This window comes from Mus pahari, chromosome 14 (genome assembly GCF_900095145.1).
Source record: "Mus pahari chromosome 14, PAHARI_EIJ_v1.1, whole genome shotgun sequence".
Taxonomy (NCBI): Eukaryota; Metazoa; Chordata; class Mammalia; order Rodentia; family Muridae; genus Mus; species Mus pahari.
In genome coordinates, this window is record NC_034603.1 from 51,510,106 (window position 1) to 51,536,356 (window position 26,251).

The 26,251-nt window shown below is 47.3% G+C and overlaps 1 protein-coding gene across 7 annotated transcripts in view; it reads left to right on the forward strand.

Moving 5' to 3' along the window:
* The window catches only part of Hnf1b (HNF1 homeobox B), a 55,571-nt gene that overhangs the window by 7,776 nt on the left and 21,544 nt on the right, over window positions 1-26,251 (forward strand). For 5 of the 7 annotated variants that reach the window (XM_021212413.2, XM_029545922.1, XM_021212414.2 and 2 more), the window contains 3 exons: window positions 4,289-4,553; window positions 6,386-6,621; window positions 24,643-24,803. In XM_021212413.2, coding sequence (XP_021068072.1) covers window positions 4,289-4,553; window positions 6,386-6,621; window positions 24,643-24,803 — 662 coding nt within the window. The remainder of the gene's footprint in view (window positions 1-4,288; window positions 4,554-6,385; window positions 6,622-24,642; window positions 24,804-26,251) is intronic. The other 2 variants (XM_021212415.2, XM_021212417.2) reach the window with 1 other exon arrangement.

Sequence of the window (26,251 nt, forward strand, 5' to 3'; positions counted from 1 at the left end):
CTTCTTCTTCTTCTTCTTCTTCTTCTTCTTCTTCTCTCTCTCTCTCTCTCTCTCTCTCTCTCTCTCTCTCTCTCTCTCTGCTGTGAGCCTCTGTGTCTTTGCCAACACATTCATTTCCATCATTTTCTGGGTAGGAATCTTTTTTCCTCTTTCTGAACAATCACTTTTAAAATTGCTCTTGGATTTTGTGTTTTGTTTTGTTTTGTTTTCTACACATTGCTCCAAAATGGTTGTGACTATGTTTATTATGTCTGTGGGCAGGAAGGACATCAGTGGAAGGAAAGGTTCAGGACATGTGTCTCCATCTGAGGTTAACCCTTGAATTGGAACATTATGTGGACAGAGTAGATGATGCTGTGGAGCTGTTTGCTGTGTAGAGGAATCAATCCTTTAAAGTCTGGGTTGGCTTCCCTCCATGGTGGTTACATTCAGGGAGTTGACTTCCTGACATGAAGTTCCTGCAGAGCCCAAAAACATTCTCAGGAGCCACAGTTTGCAAAGGCCAGACAGCTCCAAGGGAAAACTGGCTCAGAAGTCAGGATGGTATTCAACCAGCAACCCCAGGACAGACAGAGAGACACCAGAGACACTGGGCCATCTCACAAGACACAAGTCCCAGAAAGAGCCTCAGGATGCTCAAGAAGGGATAATTGACCAAGTGGATGACAAGCTGCAAGGGACATTTTTGTTCAGTGTTATTATTGGTTGTTACTGGTTTATAGATACAGGAGACAGAACTTAAGGACATATTCCTCCTCCTGTAATTATCATACATACACCTGCCATGTCCCAAGCACTAAGCTAGTCTGTGGGGTTCACAGACTACCACTCTCCTGAAGGAGTTGAGAAACCCAAGTAATTCATGAGACCAGCTTTCTAGGCCCTTTAAAAGGCATTCACTGGGCAACAGGGCTGCTGCTGTAGCACCTGGAGAAATCCTGGAGGACATACTGGAGGAGGTAGCACTTGTATCAAGCCTTAAAGAATAAAGAAAAGACACCCTAACATGGAACAAAAATTGGGGTGACAAAGAAAAGAAAAACCAAAGAAATGAGATGAGTGGAAATAGAAAGAGGAGATGAAAATAAAATTATACAAAAAGGTTTCATGAAAAAAAAAAAACCCTAATAAACGGTGCTTACTATTCAAGGGCTTGTCTATGCACATAGAACTTTTTTGTCTAGCTCCTAAGCCCTGGATAAGGCTGCTAAAGCAAACGTTCCAATGTCATTTTTATGGGCATCAAATATTTTCTGTTGCATTTCATTTGAGAGCAAGTGGAGGGAAGTTGGTGGTAGCTGCAGGACCTGTGGTAGTCCAGTTTTTCAAACACTGGGTGTGGCTAGGTCAGGTCCTTTAGTGCTGTAGGCTCTGACTAGTCTACAAATACTCTGGGCTCCATCTCCTGTGGGCTGCAGTCTCCCCAAAGAGCAGTCCCTGTACTGCAGGATGCAAAAGCGTCCTCCATGAAAGTCAGATTCGGGGAGCTTGGGGGTTGCTTTGCAGTGATTTATAAGCTAGTGGTTAGGAGCGTTAGAAGGTTCTAGGCTCATCTGACTTTGGATAGGTCACTTACCCACAAAGATGTTCACTTGTCTGCTACTGGGAATCATTCTGGGCTGTGAGAATTAGGCGAAAGGTTAGGTGTAGCGGGTGTTGTGCACTGTAGAGATGGACTGTTACCCATAAGTCTAGTGACACCTGCTCACTTCAAGTGAAAAAAAAATCTCAAAAGAATCCCAGACACTTGGGGTTATCCTCACTGGCTTTGGCTATTATTCAGAGGGGATTCTATAGATGCCTTGTAGGACCCACGGGGGTGGGGGGTGGGGTGGGGAGGACAAGGAGGGGGAAGAGGAGGAGATATTAGATAGTCCCTTCCCCACTGAACAGGGGACTTCTGTCTCTACCTTCACCCTCAAGTAACAGCATTTAAAGAGAGCCGAGCAGTGGTGGCGCACGCCATTAATCCCAGCACTTGGGAGGCAGAGACAGGTGGATTTCTGAGTTCGGGGCCAGCCTGGTCTACAGAGTGAGTTCCAGGACAGCCAGAGCTATACAGAGAAACCCTGTCTCAACCCCCCCCCCCCCAAAAAATAAAAGTTTCTGTAGAGACCAAGCAATATAAGGGTGAAGAAAACACCTGGAAAAATATCTTACTGTGGGAGGAGCTATCTGACTGTGGGAGGAGCTCTCTGACTGTGGGAGGGGTTATCTGACTGTGGGAGGGATTATCTGACTGAGGGAGGAGTGTCATTTTGTGCACATTGTCCCAGGGAAGCTGGTGACAGTCTGCTTTTACATTTAGCAGAGGCCATTTCTGGTTTCTAACAACACCATGGGCTGCCATGCACACAGAACCCTAGGTGGCCAGAGGACCATCCCAAATCAAAGACTCCAGTGACAACGGCCATTTATCCCCCTGGGACACTGCTTCTGATTTGGCCGTTGGTCACTGGCCATGCCCACAATTGGGATCTTAAGTTCAGGTTGAGAAGAAGCTACCATTTTCTTGTAATGGGCCAAAATGGGAAGAGAACCCAAGACAAGTCATAAAATCCCAGGTATACAGCCTGGAGATACTAGGAAGGGTTTGTGGGTGGGCTTCACATGTTAAGTAGTGAGAATCAGTGATCCAGTTGCCTCAGATAGCATTTAAAACTTGTGTCATGTCCAGAGGCATTGCTGGAGTACTCTGGAAGTTGTGGCTAAACACTGAGAACATCAGGACTGAGAAAGGATGCCAAGGTTCAGAACAAGGGAGCAGGGACTAGGACATGAATGCATGTGTCCTGCACCCCCAGGAACCCTGCTCTGGGCTCACATGGCTCCCTTCTTAATAAAGTGGGTACCAAACTTCAATCCAACCAGTTGAGCCAACATGTGGCCATGGGCCAGGCTTCTGCCTTTCATTTACTCGATGAGAGTGAATTGAAGATAGGTCTGCCTGCGTCTGAAAGTCAGACAGGTGTCTTCTGCCTTTCTCCAGCTCCTGTACTGCCACTCCTGGCAAGGTCTTCTGTTTCTTCTGTTTCAGACTCTGAACTTGCCGTCTTTCAAATTATGTGGGCAGATCATGAGCCAGCTCCCTCATAAAAGGTCTCCTGGGACACCACACACACACACACACACACACACACACACACACACACACACGTACATACATAACACACATATCACATATATTCCATACATGCCATACATATCACATGCATACATGCACACACATGAAACACATGTCACATATATCATACAGACACCTCACATATATGCATACCACACATATTGCATATATACCACATATAGCACACATATTACACACATGACACACATATCTCATATATACCACTCATACCACCCAGACACCTCACACACTCAACACACAAACACACACATACATATAAATGACACACATATCACATATATATCACACACAGAGACCCCTCACACAACGCACACACACAGACATGCACACACATGACACACATATCACCCCCCCACACACACACACACTATTGCCTTTACAATTATACTAGAAGTCTAAGAAGCATCTTCTCTTTCAGATACAAAACTCTAGATATTTATTTTAAAGCATGATTTTAAAGGTTTGGGGTTTCATGGTTTTCAAAGAACCTAGAATTAGAATGCAGGTGCCCAGAAGAGGAAGAGGGGAGGGCAGGGAGGGCCACACATGCCTCTAAATATGGTGGGTAAGTGTAATATGCACCTTTGAACAATTTCCCCCAGCCTGATACTTGACTGGGCTCATTCCCCTGTCATCAAAATATAAACATTCAGAGCCAGGAGGTGGTGGCTCATGTCACTAATCCTAGTACTCGGGAGGCAGAGGCAGGCGGCTCTCTGAGTTCGAGGCCAGCCAGATCTACAAAGTGAGTTTCAGGACAGCCAAGGAAACACAGGAAACCCTGTCTCAAAATAAATACTTAAATAACAAGCATTTGGGATTCAGAGTGTGACTTCAGTGTCAGAAGGTCACCAAGACAAAGGAAAATAATTAATTTTCTCAAAACATTGACTTGGCCACCTTTGTCCAAGAAAGGAAAGAGTAACTTTGCTGGGGACACAAGATGAGCCTGTTGTGAGGTGTCCCTCTCCGTATCCCCACATAAAACTGGAGTGTACTGTAAAGCTTAAGGGAGAGAAATTAAGGTGTCTTTGTCCATTGTTCCGTCTGTCTGTCTGTCTGTCTGTCTGTCTGTCTGTCTGTCTGTCTGTCTATAGAGTGAAGGCTACAGGCTCTATCAAGTCTACTCCTTTCTCTTTTCAGAGTTCAACCAGACAGTCCAGAGCTCTGGAAACATGACAGACAAAAGCAGTCAGGATCAGCTGCTGTTTCTCTTTCCAGAGTTCAGTCAACAGAACCAGGGGCCTGGGCAGTCGGAGGATGCCTGCTCTGAGCCCACCAACAAGAAGATGCGCCGCAACCGGTTCAAATGGGGGCCCGCATCCCAGCAAATTTTGTACCAGGCCTACGACCGGCAAAAGAATCCCAGCAAGGAAGAGAGGGAGGCCTTAGTGGAGGAGTGTAACAGGTAATGCCAGGAGCCCCCTGGAGCAGGAAGGCAAAGGTTCAGCCCTTTGGTCCTGTGCTGTTGGGATATTGATCATCCAGCTAAGTGTGGCTAAATCAGGACCTCCTAAAGTGTATTCCACAGAACCCCAAATTTAATTTACTAATAAATAGATTTGAGACGCATCACAGGAGTACTTCAGGAGTCATGGCATATTTTAATATTTTAAAAGTTCCAAGGAAGACTAACAAGGTGGTTCCGAGGGGCACTTACTGCCAAGCCTGACTGCCTGGCTGTGATCCCTAGATCTACGTGATGCAGAGAGAGAACCAACTCTTGCAAGTTGTCCTCTAAACTCAGCATCTTTGCTATCACACACACACACACACACACACACACACACACACACACACACGAATGTTCCAAAGAAGAAAAAAGAACCAAGAAGCCAACATTTAAGAAGCCTGGTTAGCACGGTCGTATTTTTCAATCATGGGGTCTCACCTCTGTGACATACTAAATCATTATTTCTATGAGTGTTTATTTTGGGAGAGATACTCTAGAAGTTCTGACATAGAATATGGTGCTGGAGAGATGTTTCCACTCCACACAGGCAACACCAAACCCTTCCTTAACTCGGGCCTCCACTAATCATATCCCCATAAGACCAGAAAGAATCTGGGACCTGGCACAGGTTTTATAAGAATGCTTGGCACATTGGCACACACCTATAATCAATCCCAGCACTCAGGAGGCAGAGGGAGGGGGAAGATCCAGAATGTGAGGCTATCTGGGCTACTGCGTGGTGAGACCCTGTCTCGAGCAAACAGTCAAGGAAATATAGCAGGCGGGTAAGACTTGGTTGGATCTGTTCTGTGCACACTGTCTGAACAGACTCCTTTTTGTATCTTAACTAAATATATATGTATATATAATATATATATAATATACATATAATATATATTATATATACATGTATACATATAATATTATATAATATACATATTTTTGTATCTTTATTATATAATATACATAATATATATAATATATAATATTATATATATATATAAAAGCACTGGAAGTCCTTGGAGAATCCTTTCGCTTTCTTCTTTCTCCATTTTCTTTCATTCTTATATCAACTTTCTAAAACGTTTACTCCTTGCTCTTGGTGGAAGCCTGTGGAGTCCTTGCTAAGTCTCCCAGCTGAGCAGCCTTGGCAGTGAAAAGATAAAGGCAGGAAGGGCAGGTGGAGAAGCAGGTTTGGCACAAGGTCTTCAGGCTGAGGGAAGAACCTTCAACAGCAAGTGAGGTGTCCAAGAACAGAGCTCATGGTGGCCTGGGGATTTCATTGGTGACACCTCTTCCCTTCTTAATACCCTGCTCCTTTCTGCTAGTTCTTTGCTCCAGAGCAAGAACATGGGGGGTTTGGATTCCCTAAACCCTTTTAGGGTGTCAAACTCCCAAAGTCCAGGTGTCTCTCACGATGCCTGGAAAAGACTCAGTCAGAGCCAGCAAAGGACTGCCTTTTCGTGAAGCTGTAAAGGAGGTGCCAGGAGGCAAATCACTGGGCTGTCTCTTGAAACTGCAGATCCTTGCCCTGCCCTCATTTAACTGGAGCCACATAGGGGCCCATGTTCTGCCTTTCAGGCAACATAGTTTGCTCAGGGCCTGCACCACAGCTTCCGCTGAGCCTTCTCAAGTACTGTGAGGATGGCCTTTCTCTAGACAGGTCTCTCCCTCCGCCCCACCCCACCCCACTGACCTTCAGCTTCTACTGATTTTGTGTTTGGGGCCTAGCACACACAATCCCCAGCCACCCTCATTCACCGTCTCTCCCCCTCTGTTCTTTGTAGGGCAGAATGTTTGCAACGAGGGGTCTCCCCTTCCAAAGCCCACGGCCTAGGCTCCAACCTGGTCACGGAGGTCCGTGTCTACAACTGGTTTGCAAACCGCCGGAAGGAAGAGGCGTTCAGGCAGAAACTGGCCATGGATGCCTATAGCTCCAACCAGACACACAACCTGAACCCCCTGCTCACTCATGGCTCCCCTCACCATCAGCCAAGTTCCTCTCCACCCAACAAGCTGCCAGGTAAGTGGAGGCCAGCCTCTCACCGCCTCAGAACCTACTGCCGCTATCCTCGCCAGTCTCCCGGTGCTTCCGAGGAGCGAACGCATTGGGATGGCTACAGACATGCTTTCTTCCCCTTGCCAGAACAGGCTCATGAAAGAGTGTGTGCCTCTGGCCGGGTTTCCGCCCATTCCTTGCTCAGCTGCTTGGCCCTCAAAGGAGCCCTTTGCCCTTTTCTTCTCTATCTCCATTCTCTCTGTGTGGTTGCTGATTCAGCTACACTGATTATCTCCGGAGAAAAAGCTGCCTTTTGGGGATGCTAGATTCCAAGCTGCAGGCAGAGAGATCACAGTGATGTATCACCGGTCACGATGACCCCTCTGCGTGTCGGACCATATCCTATCCACCACTCTCCAGTTTCAGCAGGAGTCAAATGGTTGTTAAGGGAAAGGCCGTTTGGGTGGCAGCCTCGGCTGTGCTGAGCCAGCGTTAACGTGGAGTCCGTTACTTGAGGTGGTGTGTGATGGGTTGGCTAAAGAGTTTGTGACGTGTTGGCCTGGATCAGAATGTCTCTGCTATGGGGTTTGAATATATCAAGCTAGATGCTTATACCCTCACGTGAAAAAGGACCCTGTGTGCTAACCACATCTTCTCCTAAGAAAGCTGGCTTACCAGAAATATGGAGGGTTTTGGTACCCGTGGATGTTTGGTACCTATGTATACCAAACACAATACAACTTTGTGATCTGGGGGAAAGCCTGAGAAAGGAAAGGCAGCCATTGCTATAATCTATAGTCCTCTGAGGTCCCTTCCTCCCCTCCCCTGAAAGTTACCTTTTTGGTGGAAAAGGCCCAAGAGCCAGGTCATCAGGACCGGGTCTGAGCCAGCAAATGGGCAATATGCAGTCATTTGTTCCATGCCTGCCACTCATAGTCGGTATGATCTTTGGGACCTGAAATTGACCAGCAGGAAGCCTAGGACCAGGCTGGGGTTTCTCTGAGTCCTGCCCTGAGAGTAAAGAAGGGTTCAGACACCCCAGCAAGAAAGCTGGCTTATTCATAAAAGGCAAAGAAGCTGCAGGTAGTGAGGCGAGAAAGTGTTGGCCTGAACCCACTTACAGCGATTCAAAGCAAGGTTCAGCAGGTAGGTGGCAGATGGCCTATGGCTGGTACTGAGCAGGGCTGGAGAATCTGCCCACCATGGTGATCCATGGAGCTGAATCTGGAAGCTGTGAGGGCGTGGTTGGGGCAAGGAGCATTGTTGAGAAGACAATGGCCATTGTACTGGGACCTGTGATCTCCACACCAAAGTCAGGGAGCTCGTAAGCCAAACAAAGGGCCAGCAGCTTTCTGACAAGCTGGGGTTGTGCTGAGGTCACCGCAGGGTCGCTAGTTTAGGCTCTCTGAGCCCTGGCTTGGAGAACCAGAGAGCTAAGGCAGCAGGGCCAGGTATTAGAAACAGAGCAGAGGCTAGGGCCAAGGGCCAGAGACAGTCTGAAAAGAATGTGGTCCACTGAAAGTGAGATCTCTGTGCTGCTCTGAAACTCTGGATCTTTGTGAAATTTAAAAATATAAAATAAAAAAAAAATAAAAGGACGATAGAACCCAGAAGGCCTTCAAAGAAAGAAAGTGAGGCCCAGAAAGAGATAATTTGTTGAAACTCACATGATGGTGAGCAGACATCGGGTCTGCTGATTCTTAACCACACAAAGGATACATTAAATGCTAACCAAGTCCTGGCAATGTAAACTGGGATGCAGCCCAGGGATGGAGTGTGCGCCTAGTCAGTGTGTGAAAAAAAAAAAAAAACAAGAAGGAAGATGCCAGAGGCACATAGCCCTGCATCCTTGGAATTTATAGTCTGTAGGGAGCCTCCAGAGCCCTCTAGGGACCAAGGTTACCTCCGGGAGCATCACGGTCTCTCCTAGGCAGAGAAAGATGCTACAGAGAAAGGTCTCGGTAGGATTCTTCTGGGACACTGGATATTTTTCAGTGGCTTTTTAGACCTTCCTCTTCACGCAGAGCCTATCAAGGGACTCATGCCCAGGGACTGGATTCTCTGGGTGTGATTTTGACCAGTGGTGAGTGTGACTAATTCACATACGTTCTGAGTTTCTTATGTGTCAGATGGATGCTGGGTGCATGCAAGGGTTAAAGGGGTGGACCCCGTAAACACCACCTTTCCCAGCAAACCCCAGTGAGACCCCTCCCATCCCCTCAGTACTGAAGAGGATCTGGGACAGGCACAAAACCAAAACAGAACAAAAATTGTTTTCTTTTTAACTCCACGTGCTTCGACATTAATCCTAACAGGCAGTGAGATGAGTTCTCATCCTGGGACTGACAGAGAAGTGACCACTGTGTTCTGCAGTGCTGGAATTAGAACCCGAGATGCCCTTACCAGGCTGCCATCCAAGATGGCTCTTAGGACTGTCCCCAGGGCTAGGCAGACAGACATGCTCAAGAAAGGTTTTGGGATACAGAACCTCACTGTACCCTCCTTGTAGTGGGGCTCCCCAGTCCCATGCCAAAAACATAGCTGACTCAGAACCTGGAACTTGGAACCAACACCCAGCATCAGCACTGGCTGGCTGGCTGTCTATCCATGTTTCCATGTATCCATCTATCCATGTATCCATCTATCCATGTATCCATCTATCTATCATCTATGTCTTGCTTATTCTCTCTTGCTCTCCATGTACAAGTATGTATATTGGTGTATGCATATATGCATGTGTACCTATATTGTGTGTGTATGTGTGTGTGTGTGTGTGTGTGAGAGAGAGAGAGAGAGAGAGAGAGAGAGAGAGAGAGAGAGAGAGAGAGAGAGGTGTCTAAGCCACAGGGTTAGATATTGCTGCAAGCCACTAAGGATGAAATACAAAGGAAGCTAAGAGAGAAGCAAGCTGTGCTCAGCATCTTTCTACCTTACTTATTAAGGCAGGGTCTCTTACTTGAACCCCATAGCTCACTGATTTGATTACTCTGGGTATCTGTCTTAACTCTGAGGTTCCCCTGTATCCATCCATCTCCCAATGTGCCAGAATCACAGACAACCCTTTGCCTGTTCAGCATTTATATGGATGTGGTGCTCTGAACGCTGGTCTTTATGCTTATACAGGACACTTTTCCCTCTGAGATAGTCCCCCATCCCCTAACACTGGCAATCTCTAAGGCTGAGCTGGGGAGGTACACTCCCCCAAGATCTAAGCTCCCTGCTCTACTGTCCCTTCTCCAAACCCCAGCACCTGAGCCAGGAGGTCTGACAGCCCCAAAGAGAAGACTCTGCACCCGGAGCCCCCTTCCAGGGGAGTTGCACCTCCTTTTCCTATGCAAGCCCCCTCCTTCCCAGCCATGCTTACTGCCTGTGCCCCACTTGCCCACGATGACCACAATGTGACCCTGGTCCTGGAATGTCCCACACAATAGGGGTGGCAGGAGAAGCACTTTGCCTCTGTCAGCGGCTAGTTGGTTACAAGGTAGCCTACAAACACACTCAGCAGAATCAGCTGTTTTCAGCCTTGCCCCTCTCTGCCTTTACAATCACACACCAGCATGCAGCCAAGGGTTGTCATGGCTTTGTCCCCCCTTATGCATGCTTAATTGACAATTAAGCTGGGGCTTTGAACCAGCCTGGCTGCTGCTGCTGGGCCTTCATCTTTCCAGTGTGTGTCACAGGGGCACCCTTTGTCTCTTCTTCTTGGGGGCCTAAAGTTACTGTAGCAGGGCTGCAGGCGGCCATTTATCTTCAGACTGGAAGGCCTTTATCTGTTGCCCTCCCTATTCCAGCTCTGGCCAGCAGGAGCTGTCCCTGGTTATAGGGCCCCGTGACAACCCATTCTGGGGCCATTGAGCAGGCCTCGAGTGATGGCCTTTACCTCCATTCTGGAGCTGAATCAAGGAAAAGGCCCCCAAAAGGTCAGAGGGCAGGGCTGTGACAAGAAAAAGGAGCAGGTCGGAGACTGGTGTTTGTATTGATTGCCTCAGAGGAGGAGGAAGCTAGGGATGGGAGCTGGGCTAGCCTTGGCCCAAGGCTGCTATCTGCAACCTGATCTGGGTGGCCTTGCTCTTTGTACACCTTGATCCAGTCTAAGTCACCTGGCTGCCTCCCCATGGAGGCAGGGAGGGACATGAGGTTCCCATCAGCCTTTGCTCTCCCACACATGTCCTCATTCTTAAATGATCTTTTCATAAGGAAATGGGGACTTGTTCTTCGGAAATGTCAGTGAGTCACAGAAGGGAGAAGACACCTCCCCAGGATAACTTTTAGACCTCTGGGCCACAGCCTAAAAGGACATATTGTTTCTGTGGCTGCTGCTTTCCCCTGCCTTTGAACTCTAGCCCTCCCTTTCCCAACCCAGCAGACCTGGCTTGCTTGACATGTGTCAGAACTTGAAAACACAGAGTCCTGCCTCCTACTTCTTCCTTAGCCTCTGTTGCCTCGCATCCTTGGTGGCTGCAGAAATCTAACCCTGTGTCTTAGACAAAGCCGATTTGTTCCTGGCCCGGGTACTAATGGCCTATATAGATGCACTTCTCCATGGCACAAAATATATATTGCACCCAGGAAACCCTCAAATATACCCAGAAATGAGAAATGAGGACGTTCCATGTTGATTTGGCGCCTCCCGGGTACCAGGCCCTGGACTGGTCACCTCTGCGCTTGTCTCATTGAAACCCTTCCCAAGACATAGGAGGATGAGTGCTGTCAGTATTGATATCCCCATTTGTCAACTAAGGGAAGTTAAGATGTTTAGAATGTGGAGTGATTTACCCGAGTTCGCAGAGCTAGTCAGCAGTGGGCCAGGTTTTGACCTGTAATATACTGCCCATCTGCCTTTATTTGTTCTATGCAGACACTAACAACTTTTAAGCTTGAGAACTAATATACAGTGAGAGACAGAGACAGACAGACAGAAAGCAAGAGACAGAGACAGACAAACAGAGACAGACAGACAGACAGACTCCCATCTGAATAGCAGAGCTAAACTAGGAAGAAGACTCAGAAGTTAGTTAGTTCTTCCCCAGCAGCTGCCCCTGGGCAAGGTGAATTCTGTGGAGAGAAACGAAGGCCTCTCTTTCCCAAGCCCATCCCTATCTGTGTGGGGATTTGAACTGCCCTTGCATTGGGCCCTGTCTGGGGCACTTAAAAGCTTTAACAACTTAATGGGGCCTGTGAGACAGGGTAGGCACCTCAGCTCACCTCTGGGAGCCCCACCCCCTCCCTGGGCAGCAGACGGAGAGGAGGGGTTTATGAGGGTAGCTGTAAAAAAATATTCATCTCAGCAGCAAGGGTTCCCAGAGTAAATGAGTCAGTCCTATTGTCCCTTAGGAGGAGGAACAAAATTGCCGGGGATCCTGGCTTGCTCTAGTGGTTCAGAGGTGGTATCGGCTCCGATGGATGTTCTGCTCCTTAGGGGACTTAATCTGACTGTCATTTTATCTCCTGAATGTGGAGGTCATTTTATCTTGTGAGTACCACCCCATCGACTCCCACTAGATTGGGGAAGACAATCAGGATATTAATGAGATTAAGAGGTCCCTTCTTCAAGGTTTTCTGCTGCCAGCCCCTAGGGGGCCACCCCTGGTCTGCATACAAAGACACTGGGCAGGGCTGGTGGGCTCAGGCCCCAGCACAAAGGGACCCCCAGCTGATAACAAACCCCTATCACCTGAGGCAGCCCACTCCCACTCGCTATGCCTAATCCTTCTGAAGAACTCCTTGCGACCAAGGTCCCTTCAGAAGAGGAAGGAAGCTGCCAGGAAGCACGGAGTCCAACCTGCAGATTATGGGACAAGTGCTCTTGGAATCTGTTTGTAGAATGTTTGATAGGAAGTAACAGGAACTTGGAGAGAATGAAGCACTAGAGGGGCAGAGACAGACAGAGGGCAGAGACAGACAGAGGTCTGGGCAAAGGGCCTTTGAAGCCACCTGCTTAACCGACGCACACTACCTCTACCCACTTTTCAACAGGAAGTAAAAACACAAATGTGGAAGCAAGGAGAGAAACGTGTGTGTGTGTGTGTGTGTGTGTACACGTGCCCGTGTACACGTGCCCATGTATGTGCATGTATGTATGTATATAGAAGTGTGTATCTCTGTGTGTGCCTGTGTGTGTATATATGTGAGTGTGTATCTATGTGTGCGGTTGTGTGTGTCCCTGTGCGTCTGTATGTGTGTGTGTGTGCATGCTCAAGCATGTTTGTGTGTGTGCACACAAATGTTTGTGTATGTATGTATGTGTATGCAAGTGTATCTGCGTGTGTGCTTGTGTGTCTGTGTGTGTACACATATGTGTGTATATCTACATATATAATATGCATATATATTAACTTACATGTGTACATTTTATATATAATATTTATATTATATACTAATAAACATATCTTCACAATAAAGCCAAATAAAGCATTCACTCCTAATTATTTATAGAACAGAGTCAGGTAAATTTTTTACTAAAGAGCCAAAAATGGAATAGTTCAGGCTTTTCAACCTATACGGTCTCAGTCACAGCCCTTCAAGCCTGTCTCCATAGCACAAATGCAGCCATAGACTATGCATACATGAGTGTGTGGCTGTCTCCCAATACGGCCTTATTTATGGTATCTGAAATTCAAATTCATGTCATTTTTGTATATCATGACATATCTTCCTTTGGATTTTTTCCAACTATATAAAATTAAAAATATAAAAACCAGGGCTAAAGCAATGACTCGGTGGTTAAGAGTGAGACCTGCTCTTCCAGAGGTCATGAGTTCAGTTCCCACCTCTCATGTCAGGCAGCTCACGACCACCTGCAACCCCAGCTCCAGGGCACCGACAGTTCCAGTGGGCACTCTGTGGGCAGGTTCACAAACTTACACATGGAATTAATAATACACATATATATGCATGTATATAATGTACATATACACATATACACATACATATGTCTATATAATTCTTGACTCACACATCTAGAATGCTTGGGTCAGCAAAACTTTCAAATACAGCCCATCTTTAAGTCCAGCCCTATTATGTTAGACTCCATAAGGAGTTAGGCCAGGCATCTGTAACTACTAAAACTTTCCAGGGGAGCCCAATGGGCCACCATGAGTTGAAAACTAACTCTAAGCTTCTCCATGTTAAAGTGTGCCTCCATTGCCTGGGTATGTGTCCAAATGCATATTCTGGTTAAGGGTCAAGGGGCCTGAGTTTTCTGTATTTTGGTGTTGGCAAAGGAGATGATGGCTCAGGGGCCTCACTACTAATAGGGAGTATCTTGGGCAACTCCACTAGTAACTAATCCCCCTCTGTCCCCCAGCCTTCACTTGGCTGCCAATCCTGCTTAACAAGTCTTTATAAAGTTCTTCTAAATCCAGTGGGTGCACAGCAGAACCACAAGTCATGGAGGAGACCTCAATTCCAGCCTCGCCTTAGTCAGTTATTTCTGTGTGACCCTAGACAAGCTTCTGGAATCTGAGCCTCAGTTTCTCAGTGTATGGGGCACACCCACTTGCGCAAAAGCTCGAGGAGGAAATGGTATGATACCTATGTATACAAGGGAAACACCCAGACATGGCACCCTCTCGTAAACGAGGGCTGTGGTTATTTGGTATTGTGTGATGTTTGGAAGAGGGTTTGTTTGTTGCTGTTACTTGTGTTATTTGTTATATGATGAGGGGACCCCTTAGTCCCCTGTCTCTGTTGGAGTCTCGTTCAATCTTGACTTTTAGAGAACTTGGGTATCTCCAACTAGATGCTCATCTTGGTGTCTACAGTAGACTCAGGCTGGCTTCTAGTCACACAGTGGATGCAAGGCAGTTTCTCATCTTCCCTAGGACTGCTCTGTGACACCCGTAAGGTGTATTCAGCGTCACGGGCCTTTAGTGTTATGTGGGGTGCAGGGACTGATGCTGGGAGTAGGGCTCAGGAGGTTGGGGCAGCCGATGACCAAGAGTGTCCTGTACCTAGCCAGCGTATTTTTCTCCTGTAATGGAAGTAGGTGTGGGTACCGCGAGTATCTGGAGTGCTCCCATCTAACCGGGCCACAGACGCTGCCCAGTTAGAGGGAGGCTGGATGCTTTCCTGGTGGACGGTCCATCTGAGAAGCTGTCTGCCCTTCGTTCTGACAAGGGGAGCTGACCCCAACTTGAGGCAGAGTGTGCACACAAGAGGAAGGTGGGCCCTAGCCTGTGGTGAGCACAGGAAGCCTCAAGGCTTCTGAGACGCAGGCTTTAGCATCTTCACTCCCCCTTAGCATCTGCTTACTTCCCTTACTTACCCTGTGCTCTGACTCAGCAGCTTCAACAGCCGCACAGTGGTTAGCGCTGGCCTCTACAGACTAGCTTCAGCCTCATGGGAGAAGACTTTATCCTTTTAGTTCTCTGGAGGCACCAAGAGCAAAGTTTTTGGGTAGCATACTCTGGGTGTTGGAGGCATATCTTGGAGATGGGCTTGGGAACTTAGTGGTTTTTCCAAGAGGAATCTATGTAATGGGGGCGGGGGGTGCCATGAGATCTGCTGCTTTCAGGTGGCCCTTCCCCTCACTTAGGTCCACATTGAGATAGACGTACCTGGAAGCAAGGTGTAGCACTCAAAACATAGTGCGCTGGAACTGAGGTTCTGTCACCACCTGGCAGCATGTTCTCAAATAAGTTCCTTGACTTTGTCGGCTCAGTAGGGCTCCTAATGCATCCATGGGGTTGTCACAAGGCTCTAAAGTGATAACATATTATTGCTTGGCAAGGAAGATTCACTGCCTTTGTAGAGCTCCTGAGCTCTCCAAGGAAGGGCCCTGGGTCTCCCTGGGTTCTTGATAAGGGTGTGGCTTTGCAGTTTCCATGATCTTTGATCATCACTTGAGACAACCAGAACCATAGAACTGATGCACTGGCAATATCTGGTGTTCCCCAATCTCTTTCCTAGAGCGCATCAGAGCCATCTGGGGAGCTTGTAAAAATGGGCATGGGATTGCCACACACACCTCCTATAGGATCGAATTGCTGTTAGGTGGATGTCGAGCGTTGCAGCATGGGTCCTAAGACCCATGGATGCACAGCCAGGAGTTGCCTGTCACTCAGCTAGACAGAACAGGAGAGCATTCTGAAGAGGTGACAGTGAGTGGTTCTCTACTCAGATGGAAAAGGAGAGGCAGCTGGAGTTGGGGAGCCCTGAACCCCAGGAGGAAACACTGGACAAATCATTAAGTTAATTGAAGATTCTGACCTTTCGTTACTTGGAGAGTGTGTGCCGCTTCCAGTCTTGAGGCCCCAGACTCTGCTGCTCTAAGCACAGAGAGAGGTTTGCCATTGTGGTACTTTATGGTTAAGCTCATCATCTATCTCCCTCCCTCTCCTTTTTTTCCCCTCTCCCTCACTTCATCCCTGTTTCAGGAACTCTGTGCTGTTAGAAGCCTTCCACCTTTATTAGGGACCATTAGGGCTTTACAACTTTGGCAGATTGGGTGGAGCCAGTCACAATAAACAGATTTATACTGGGTATAAACAAGACACCTATAACTGTCAGAGGTTAACACTTCCGGGGCTTTTGAGTGGCAGTCTGCATGCCCATGCCTTGGAACCTTGTCCCTGGCAGAATGCCACCATGGTGGCCATGAAGCCTGATTGAGTACTTGTGCAGCAGGGACAGAAACTCTCCAATCAGCACCTGCAGTTTGCATAGTGAGCAAGAAGCAAGTGCTTCGCTGATCTCCAGGTATTTCACAGATGGGAGCAGAGGCGTGCGGCCTATCTTCTTTATGACCTAGAATTTTACTCCAGGACTTGCATCCCTTCCCGTCAAAGGAAAACAAAACAAAACTGGTCTGCCTTGTTTCCATAGTGAAGCGGGGCCTTCAGACACCTGGCTCGCTGTGCATGCATTTGGTGTGATAGAACCCAGAGTTGAGTGGTGCCCAAGTCCCTGCTGGATTCTTTAACGGTCTTTCCTGCTGGGCCTCACAACCATTCCTGACCAAAGAGCTTAAGGCCTAAGTATGCTGAACTGTAGGTTCATTATTCCATTTTATAGTTAAACGGAGCACAGCAGTCATTTCTCAATGGCATCTGTAAATATTATTTGGAGTTTAGCTTCCCTTTTCTGGAAACAATGTCCTGATGTGCCATCTCTTATCTCAAATTACAGTTCATGAACTGGTGGCGACATTAAATGCTCCCAGAAACCTCTCCAAGACTGCACAGCCTGGCTTTCTCCCGAATGCTCTCCTAGCTTGGTTTCTATGGATTTAGACCATTCACCTAGTTTAGTCATACTAGTTAGTATCATGGTCTGCCACTTCAGATCCTTTTATAATCTCTTACTAATTGGTACTCTTTGGATGAGAAAAGTGTTAGACGGTGTCATTATTGTGAGTTGCCACTGAGTGCCTGAGATCCAGACTCTGGGTACATCTGAGCTGCCAAGAGACAGAAGAAAATCTACCAGATTCTGAGCATCTCTGACGGTGCTCCCCAAACACTCACCCAGTGCTCCTAACAGATGAGAAGCCCATATTCATCCGCCTGCCAAAGGCTCAGTGTCTGATACCTGGGGCTCCCTGGAGTGAGCATCTACTCTAAGCCTGCTGGGTGATCAGCAGTGATTTGTCAAGATGCTGCTGCTGATGATGATAGTGATGATGATGGTGATGATGCTGATGGAGCTGTCTCAGTGATAGTGATGAAGAGGCTGGGGTTTGACCAGACCCCATAGGGAGGCAGCTCTAATACTTGTCATGCCTCAAAAGATCTGGTCTCTGGGCATCCCCTCCCAGTGGGGGAATGGCTTATGAATAGGTCACAGTGGAAGACCCTCTCTTTTCTAAGGCAACTTTATTAGCCCTTCAGTCACAATACAGATGTCTGTTTATAGGTCCTTACTTTGTGCGGACACCCAGCGGCTCAGTATTCTGAGGGCTTTATAGCCTTCCTCACATTGCCCAGCCCGCTAGGGATATCACCATTCTCCTTGTCAGCAAAGCCTGAGCGCCTTTGTTGCAGCCATATTACCCATGCCTGCAAAGGCAAGCTCTTAGAAAAGACAAGCCCCCAGAAGCCAGACTGCAGCAGGACACTGTCTGCGCCCAAGGCATTGGACTGGCATGTCAGCATTAACCCTTCTTAGGTTTTTACCTTGGTTTCTTTCTTTCTTTTTTTTAAAAGCATGTTTAGATTACTCGTGTTGCCACAGTGAATGTGCCACTAACAGATCCTTTTCCTTACCTCAAAAGTCAACCCAGTGGGCCACAAACTGGCTTCTAATTTGCTAAGTATAAACATAGGCATCTCACTTATACATCTACAGGGGCAGCAAGCCTTCCTTGCCAAGCAATAAGATGCTGTGGGCTGTGTGCTGTCACTTATAAGCCTCACTTCAGAAACAGCTTATATTAATGAAAGCACTTGCTCTTACAGAGCCCTGGAGCAGATGATACACTTGGGCAGCAAGACTACAGAATGAAACCCACACACATTCAACACCCCCCCACACAGCCCACACACCCCCACACACACACTCACATTCACACACACATACACAGACATACACACCCCCCATACCACACACCACACATAAATTCACACACCCTACACACCATACACACACACATACACATACACACCCCCACACCACACACAACATATATATTTACACACCCTATACCACACATACACACACCATATGCACACTCACACATACACATACACCACACATACAACATATATATTCACACACCCTACACACCACACACACACACACCACACACACTTACACATATATTCACACACCCTACACACCACACACACAAACACACATACCACACACACATACATACACACGCCCACACCACACACAACATATATATTTACACACCCTACACCACACACACACACACACACACACCACCCAACTCACACACACACTCACACACACACATACACACACACACACATACAACATATATATTCACATACCCTACACATGACACACACACACACACACACACACACACTATTTCAGCACAGGATGAGATCTCAGGTGCAGAAAGCAGCCTGCTACATCCCACATACTCCTCCACACCCTTGTCTGATGCCCCCTGACAGGAAATTGCTCAGACCTGTCAGTAACGTTTCATCCATTTTGATTGTGTTTTAATTTCCTCTTCCATTTTCTCTTTTGTCCTTAAAAAATATATCTCTCCTTACTACAGAAAGAAGCAGGAGACTTAGAATATGTGTGTGTGTGTGTGTGTGTGTGTGTGTGNGAGAGAGAGAGAGAGAGAGAGAGAGAGAGAGAGAGAGAGAGAGAGAGATCTATATCCCACAGTTGCTTCTCATGGAGCCCTCAGTCAAGTCATTCTTTTTTATTGATTCATTCTGCAAATCCTTGGGTACCTAACAGAGTCCAGGCACTATATAAAAGTTGCTGAGGAGGGGGCTGGGGAGATGGCTCAGCAGTTAAGTGGACTACTCTTGCAGAGGTCCTGAGTTCAATTCCCAGCACTCACATGGTTGCTCACAACCATCTGTAATGGGATCTGATGCACTCCTTTGGTGTGCATGAAAACAGAGCACTCATATAAATAAATTAAATTAAAAAAAGATAAATCTTTGAAAAGAAGTTGCTGAGGGGACTATAGCCTGCCTCAGGATATATATATTCTCATGATAGATACAGCCCAGAAACAAGGGTGAAAACCTATAAAATTGTCTCCAACTATCTGCAGGTCATGATAAAGTGGCTTATCATGTCAAGAGTCTATTTGGGGATTGTAGGGTAGAGGAAAGGGGAGTCAGCTTCACAATGTGAGACTTGCTGGGTAGCCTCCGGCAAGAGGTAATTTTAATCACCTCAGAACTTCTGCTGTCCAGTGTGTCACATGGGTCTGTGGCCACTGAGAAACCAGTACAGGCGCTCGTCAGGATGAGGCCTGCCAGAGTTCTCCAGTGCCAGGTAGGCTCTTTCGGCTGTGGCCTTGGGCTCCAGGCTGAAGTGATCTTACAAAACCACCTGATGTTTGCTTGCAGAAACCAGCTCTCTGGCAAGGACATGAGGACATAGTGCTAAGACCAGCTCTGTGGAAGGAAGGCTATGGGTGTCTGTCCCGCCTCCCTCCTTGCCTGGAGGTTATGTCTGAAGGCACCGTACACGCTAGCACTTCTTCTCCACTGCTTGCTTTTCTTTCTTTCTTTTTTTCTTTCTTTTTTTTTCTTTCTTTCTTTCTTCCTTTCTTTCTCTCTCTCTCTCTCTCTCTCTCTCTCTCTCTCTCTTCTTTCTTTCTTTCTCTTTCTTTCTTTCTTTCTTTCTTTCTTTCTTTCTTTCTTTCTTTCTTTCCCCACTGCTAGTGTTTACATTGATTTCTATAAGAAAACCAGTTTGTGGGCCTCCCTGAAGTCAATACTTTACCCCTTGAATCAATAGTGTTTGTGGTCCTCCGGGGCCTGTCTGTGTCTCTCCTGTCGTGAACAGGGCTCCCACCTGAGGTCTTTGGGATCTAGAACTGAGACCCACCTAGTATTTAAATTGCTTTCATTTTTCATCAGCTTTTTTTTTTCCTTCCTAGGTTTTAGACTCTCAATCTCAATCAACCCCATGCAAACGTGGGCCTTTATCCTTAGGGAGAAACGGTATGCAGAATGGCAAAAAGGCCTGTGCTTCCCATGGAGAAACTGAGGCAGCTGTGCTAATTCATTAGGAAGCTTTGGTTTCTTTAGTTCCCAGTTTGAAACCAAGGGATTGTTCACATTCTTTCGATGATAAATGGGTATTTGAGGAATTCACCAGACTGCAGTCTCTCTGCCTCTGTCCTCAATAAAAGTGACTGGTGTTTAAGTGAGGGATGGTGGGGGGTTATGAGGACATATGGCTAGGCCACCAAGACCAGTTTAAGGCCCCCACCCTCCACTTCCCAGTACAAGGTTGTGGCTTCTTAGAAAACAGTTCTGTTTGCCCATGATTAATTTGGGAAGACCTTTCTCCTTCTCGTGCTCCCTCCCACCCCAGTTCAGATATCTAGTTTTCAAACCCAATGGGTTTGGGCTGTGCTCTGCATGAGGTTAGGAACACAGAGGAAGAATGTGTGTGACAGAGCCCTGACTAGTTGAGTAATGTTTACTCTGCCGGTGGCTGGGGCGCTCACTCGAGCTGGCATTGGTCCACTAACTGGAGGAACATTCCTTCACTATCACGAATAGGAGCTGGCTTCAAAATGAAGTGTCGGGGCTGAAGGCAACCCACCAGGTTCTGGGTTCAGCTTACAGATCCCAGTCAAGAGAGCCCCTTCCCCAGGCTTCAGTGCCAAAGGCCATGTGAGGGACAAGCTGAGCCCATATTACCCAAGAGTCCACACTCTCCTCTCTCTCCTTATATGAGAGGAATTCCAGACACAATTTCCTGGTTGGCCTTACTCTTCTGTTCACCTAACATTTTGCTTCCCAGGAAAGCCAGTGCTTCTTTTAACATTATTTTACTAATGGAGCATCTATCACCAGAGGTAGGAAATCTTTATGTCCTTCAGAGGAAAAAAAAAAAGACCAAAGCCTAAAGAGTTAATCCAGAATAATAATGGACTTAAAGGGAAGACAGACAGACAGACAGACAGAATTTTAAATGTCTGGGGACTGGTGCTTTGCTGGTTTCCAGAATTGAAGTCTTTGCTGGTTTTTGAGCATCTTAGAGAGGTGGACTACATAGCTAGGTCTATGAGCTGTAGGCGGAAGCCCCTGAAACAGACTTGTGAGTCCTCCTGTGAGGTGATCATGGTTGTCTTTGAACACGGGAGGCACAGCTGGACTTATATAAACCAACACATGCATTTAAACACACACACACACACACACACACACACACACGTACCTAAGTTGCATAAGAATAGTCACAGGGCTGTTGGAGAAAATTGCACCATCGGTGACATGTAATTAAAAAAGAAAACTTTCCATCCAAACATTAGCAGAGTCTGCAGCTGCTCGGTGGCTAAAAGCATGAATGCTGTCCAACAGTAAACATGGCAGTTGGGCCTGATAGGGTCCTGAAGTTTGCCTAAGGAAGTAGGTGTCGGGAGATCACAGGTCATTATTGCGACTTGGAGGACAGGATTGTCTGCAGTCAGAAGGAATTATGATTCCTGATGGGCACAGGTGTGGCATATAGCCCTTGAGTGATTGAGGCGGCTGTCTGATGTTCAGGCGGCGTGTGTGCATGCACAGGACTGTTTATTATATTCTGTGTGGTCCTATTCAGCTTTATGCAAATGTTTGAATTCATCCAGTGCTTCTCAACTGTGAGATCTGTGTGACTTCCCAGCGATCTCCTGGTAACAGGTCCAGAACAGACTCACACTTTCAATACAGAACTGACCATACTTTCTCTTTCTACTTGTTCCTTGATCAAAGTAGCTGTGGTCTTCTTCCTTCAGTCAGTAAATAGGCAAAATGCCAGGTGCTCTGTTAGCAACAATAACTAAGGCATCGCTTCCCTTTGAGAGGAAGAGAAAGGTAAACACATCAGAGAATAGGGAGACTCCTGATGGTGAGTCTCTAGAGCCCCAGATCTCAACCTGTGGGTCACACACATACACACGGATATCTCAGGGCACAGCTTGGTGAAGAGTCCCCTAGAGATGGTACTGGCATAGGAAGACAAGGCCAGGGTTGCTGTCTCTCGGGACCATACCTTCCCTATGTTCTTTTGATACTTCTAGTTAGTCCTACTGAGTGGAAATCACTCTGTTTCATGGGCTGCTGGGAATTCAGTAATAACCCAAGGTCTACAATACCCAGAGAACAGCAGCATCCAGCACCTTGGGGAGGTCTCTGGATTGTATTTGAATGTCTTTTTGTGGCTCACAGGGTCCATGATAGGAGCATGACCAAATAATGACTTGAGCCAAGTAATGAGTGGAGGACTTATGGCCATGATTTATTACAGCCATTTCTTCCATAGGTCTTTTATGACAGATAACCTTGATTTCTTCAGTAAATCAAGGTCAACCCAGGGGCCTTATCACCTGCCTCCAGGACCAGAGCTAGGAATGGCGACTGGAGAAAGAAAGAACATTCACTTCTTAATGAAGTTTCCAAATGTTTGGATGAAGATAGTCTGGGGTTGGGGGGACTTGACACAGCTGATATATGTCCATTGGAAAGCAAACACCCTGAGTATTTGTACATCCACTAATTCATTGTGACCTAAGGATGGACATTGTTAACAATAAGGAAACTGAAGCCCAGGGGAGGCTAATAACTTCTCCAAGCTTGCATGGCTATGGTGAGGTGGAGCCAGGATTTAAGCCCTGGCTTAAGTCACCTAGAGCCCGCACATTCTGTTTTTCTCGTCCTTACCATTTCAAGTGTTCTTTTGAATTTGTAAGCTATATGAAGACTTGGGCTCTCTTTTCTCTAATAAGAGCATCTCTTCCCAGTGTGTGGCCTTGGACAATCTCATAATATCTGTCCATCCCTACTCCTAGAAGATCACTCCAAGTGCCTGTTACATCTATGAGAGAAGCATCAGTGGGGAAGGATGCAAGTGGACCTAGAGCTGACAAGCCTTATGCCTAGTTCCCTCCACACTGCACTGAGAACAGTCCCCTTGCCACAGCACAACATTCTTCAGCTTCTAGATAAGGAAACTGGAAGTCACCCAGTAGATAGAATGCAAAACTGTGACCAAAACAGGAATCCTCCAGCTCCCAGCAAGAAATCATAAAGGAGAAGTTTCTGAGACCCATCTGTGCTTGGTACAAATGCTAGGACACAAGAAATGGATTCTGCTGCCTAGCCTCAAAGGAGAGACTCTGTACTCTTACCATACCACCTTGGGAAAGCTTTTGTTTCCCATGGATATCCTTAGTTAATTATTTTAAAATAAATAATCGTGTAGCCTGTGGTAGGGGAGAAGCCTCCCTGCGAGCTAGTATTTGAACATCAGGGAACTGGTTCTTTTCCTTCAGCCAAATTAAATAGGCTAAGTCCAGAGACTGTTTGACTTGAGACCGAATCGATGGAGAGGACCGGCTGGGAGGTGAGCACACACCTGACTCCCAGTGTTATCACTGCTCTCTCGGGAGCAGGGTATCTTGGGAAGGTAAATAGCTGGTCAGGGAGTCAAAACATGCAGGTGACATCAGAGTGAAGTCCAGATACCTCCAAAGGGAAGAGCAGCAGGGCAACAGCCAGGCCTCCTGCTAAGTTGCTTCCTGGGCAATGCAGCACTCAGTCTGCCAGAGCAGGAGCTTCTAGAAATTGCTCTCCCCCAGAACATTCCATCCGGGCCAAGACTCTGACCTTAGGAGTCCTAGAATTTGAGAATCTCCATATTCATGTGTTGAGGTCTATCCTACGACCAGCTCACCCTGCCGAGCATCTTCATTCAGAGTATTTGGCATAATGCTGGGAGCTGGAGAGAGGTTGCCTGCAATCTTGGAATAGCCCCAGAGAGGCAGTACTCTCTCTGTTTCCTGGGAGAAGGCAGAGGTGCAGAGCCAAGGAAGGATTTGAACCTGTTCGTTTATAAAACCCAAAGTCTGTCCATTGCCCCTTCTTGCTAGAAAATTCTTCCTTATCCCGACTAGAAATCTGCCTCACCCTTGTGGGTTGGTCTGCCTCTGTCTTCAGAGAGACCCATGCCTTCAAAAGGTTCAACTCTTTCTCCTGCTTTCCATCTTCCCATCCATCCTTTCCACCCCTCCGTCCTTCGGTAGAAGTTGGCTGAATGACTATCAAGTGCCAAAACCCTGGCTATACAACAGAGAACAAACCAAAATAGACCAAAGTCTCTTACACAGGGCTGGAGAAGTGGCTTAGGTAGTATAGGCTAAGGCTCCCAACCAAAAAGGCAAAACATATTTGTATATGATATTTATATATAATCTTATATTCTACAATTAAAGTAGAGGCCACGCCGCCCTTACCCCAGGGAAGATGACTGCTCATTCTTGTGAGTGGACATGGAGGAGAAAACAATGTTGTTTTCTTGTCACCCACCATTGAAAACAGGAGGCACTGAGTCAGTGCCCAGGAGCCCTGGGGACACTCATTTTCCTATTGGGTTCATGTTGTTTTTCAGGAGTGCGCTACAGCCAGCCAGGAAACAATGAGGTCACTTCCTCTTCGACCATCAGTCACCATGGCAATGGTGCCATGGTGACCAGCCAATCGGTTTTACAGCAAGTCTCCCCGGCCAGCCTGGACCCAGGCCACAGTCTCCTCTCACCTGACAGTAAAATGGTGAGTACTCCTGGGCCACTGGAGCTGATAAGATAAGAGGCAAGACAAACACAACTTCTCACAAGGCCTGCCTTAAACAATGAAGCATTGTAGCCCCGCCGGGAGAATGGGGGCCCGTCCAGAGCAGGAACCCAAAGGTAAGCTTCTGACCCAGCCTTTGGCGGGTAGAAGAGGTGTTCAGTTTGAACCCAGCCAATAAATCTGACAGAGCCCTGCTCTCATTTTATTGATTGAATGCCTCATAAAGGAGCAAGCCGGGTGGGACGCTGTTTGTTTTGGGGCTGCCAATGACATTTGTGTTGATAAAATGTTCATTCATCCTTCCCGTCCAAGGCCTCCAAAACCAGACTCTTTTTTTTTTAACCCAGAAAGCACCTCACTCCGAAACAAGCCCCCCGACTCCTTTCCGGACTCCTTTGGTCCTGATGAGAACAGTGTCAGGATGTAGAGGATGGCAGGAGATGGGACTCCTGAACTGGGAGGGAGGACCTAAGGGCAGGTGCACTGGGTGGGGTGGTGGCTGGAGTAAGAAAACTTCAAAGGTTCAGTTACCAACTCTCAACTCTCAGCGCTGGCACCTCAGAGTGGTACAGCCTTGGGCAAATTATTACTTTGATTCTCTTTCCTCATCTATAAAGTGGGAGTAGCCTCAATAGGGTTGTTGGGGAAGTGTGATAGCATGTATGAAAACACTCAGTACAGTGACTATTTCATGAATGGCTGTGGTGTCCCTTCAGTGTCAATGACAATTTTACTGAAGTTTTCTGTGCCTCTAACCACAGCCCCACAACCGGATGAACCCTTATCCTACTGAGTGTTCAAAGTTCTGAGTCATACACACACACACACATACACACACACACACACACACACACACACACACACACCACGGGGGGGGGAGAGAGAGAGAGAGAGAGAGCTTTTATCGAATTTGTCCTTTGACGGTTTCACACATGTATATAGGACATTGTGATTCCTGTCACCCCCAGTCTCTCTGAACCCCTCTTTAGCCCCTCCCACCTCCATCCTAGACCAGTTCTCCAATTCGTGGCTTTGGCAACACAAGGGCACGGGAGAGGGCTTTTGAGACAACGGGAAGATTACGACACCAACCGTGAGGGTAGGAAATGGAAAACTTTATTCTCTGGGTCATGCTCTGTTTCACGGGAGGAGGGAGGAGCTGAGGGTTCCTGACTTCCACGCCGAAGGCGGAGCCACACACATTCCCGCAAGGTGTCTGACCCCCACCTGTGACCGTGGCTGGTGGGGGCTGGATGGCAGAGGGAGGATTTGCCATTTTAGATCTTGACGTGTGAGCTGTGTAGGCAACACAGGAGAAGTGAGTCACAGGTGACCAAGTCTCCAGTTCCTTGGAAGAAAAACAACATGTAGGTCTTGAGGGGAACCCTGGTCTGGACAACTCCAGTTTCAGGAGACCTGAGCTGGCC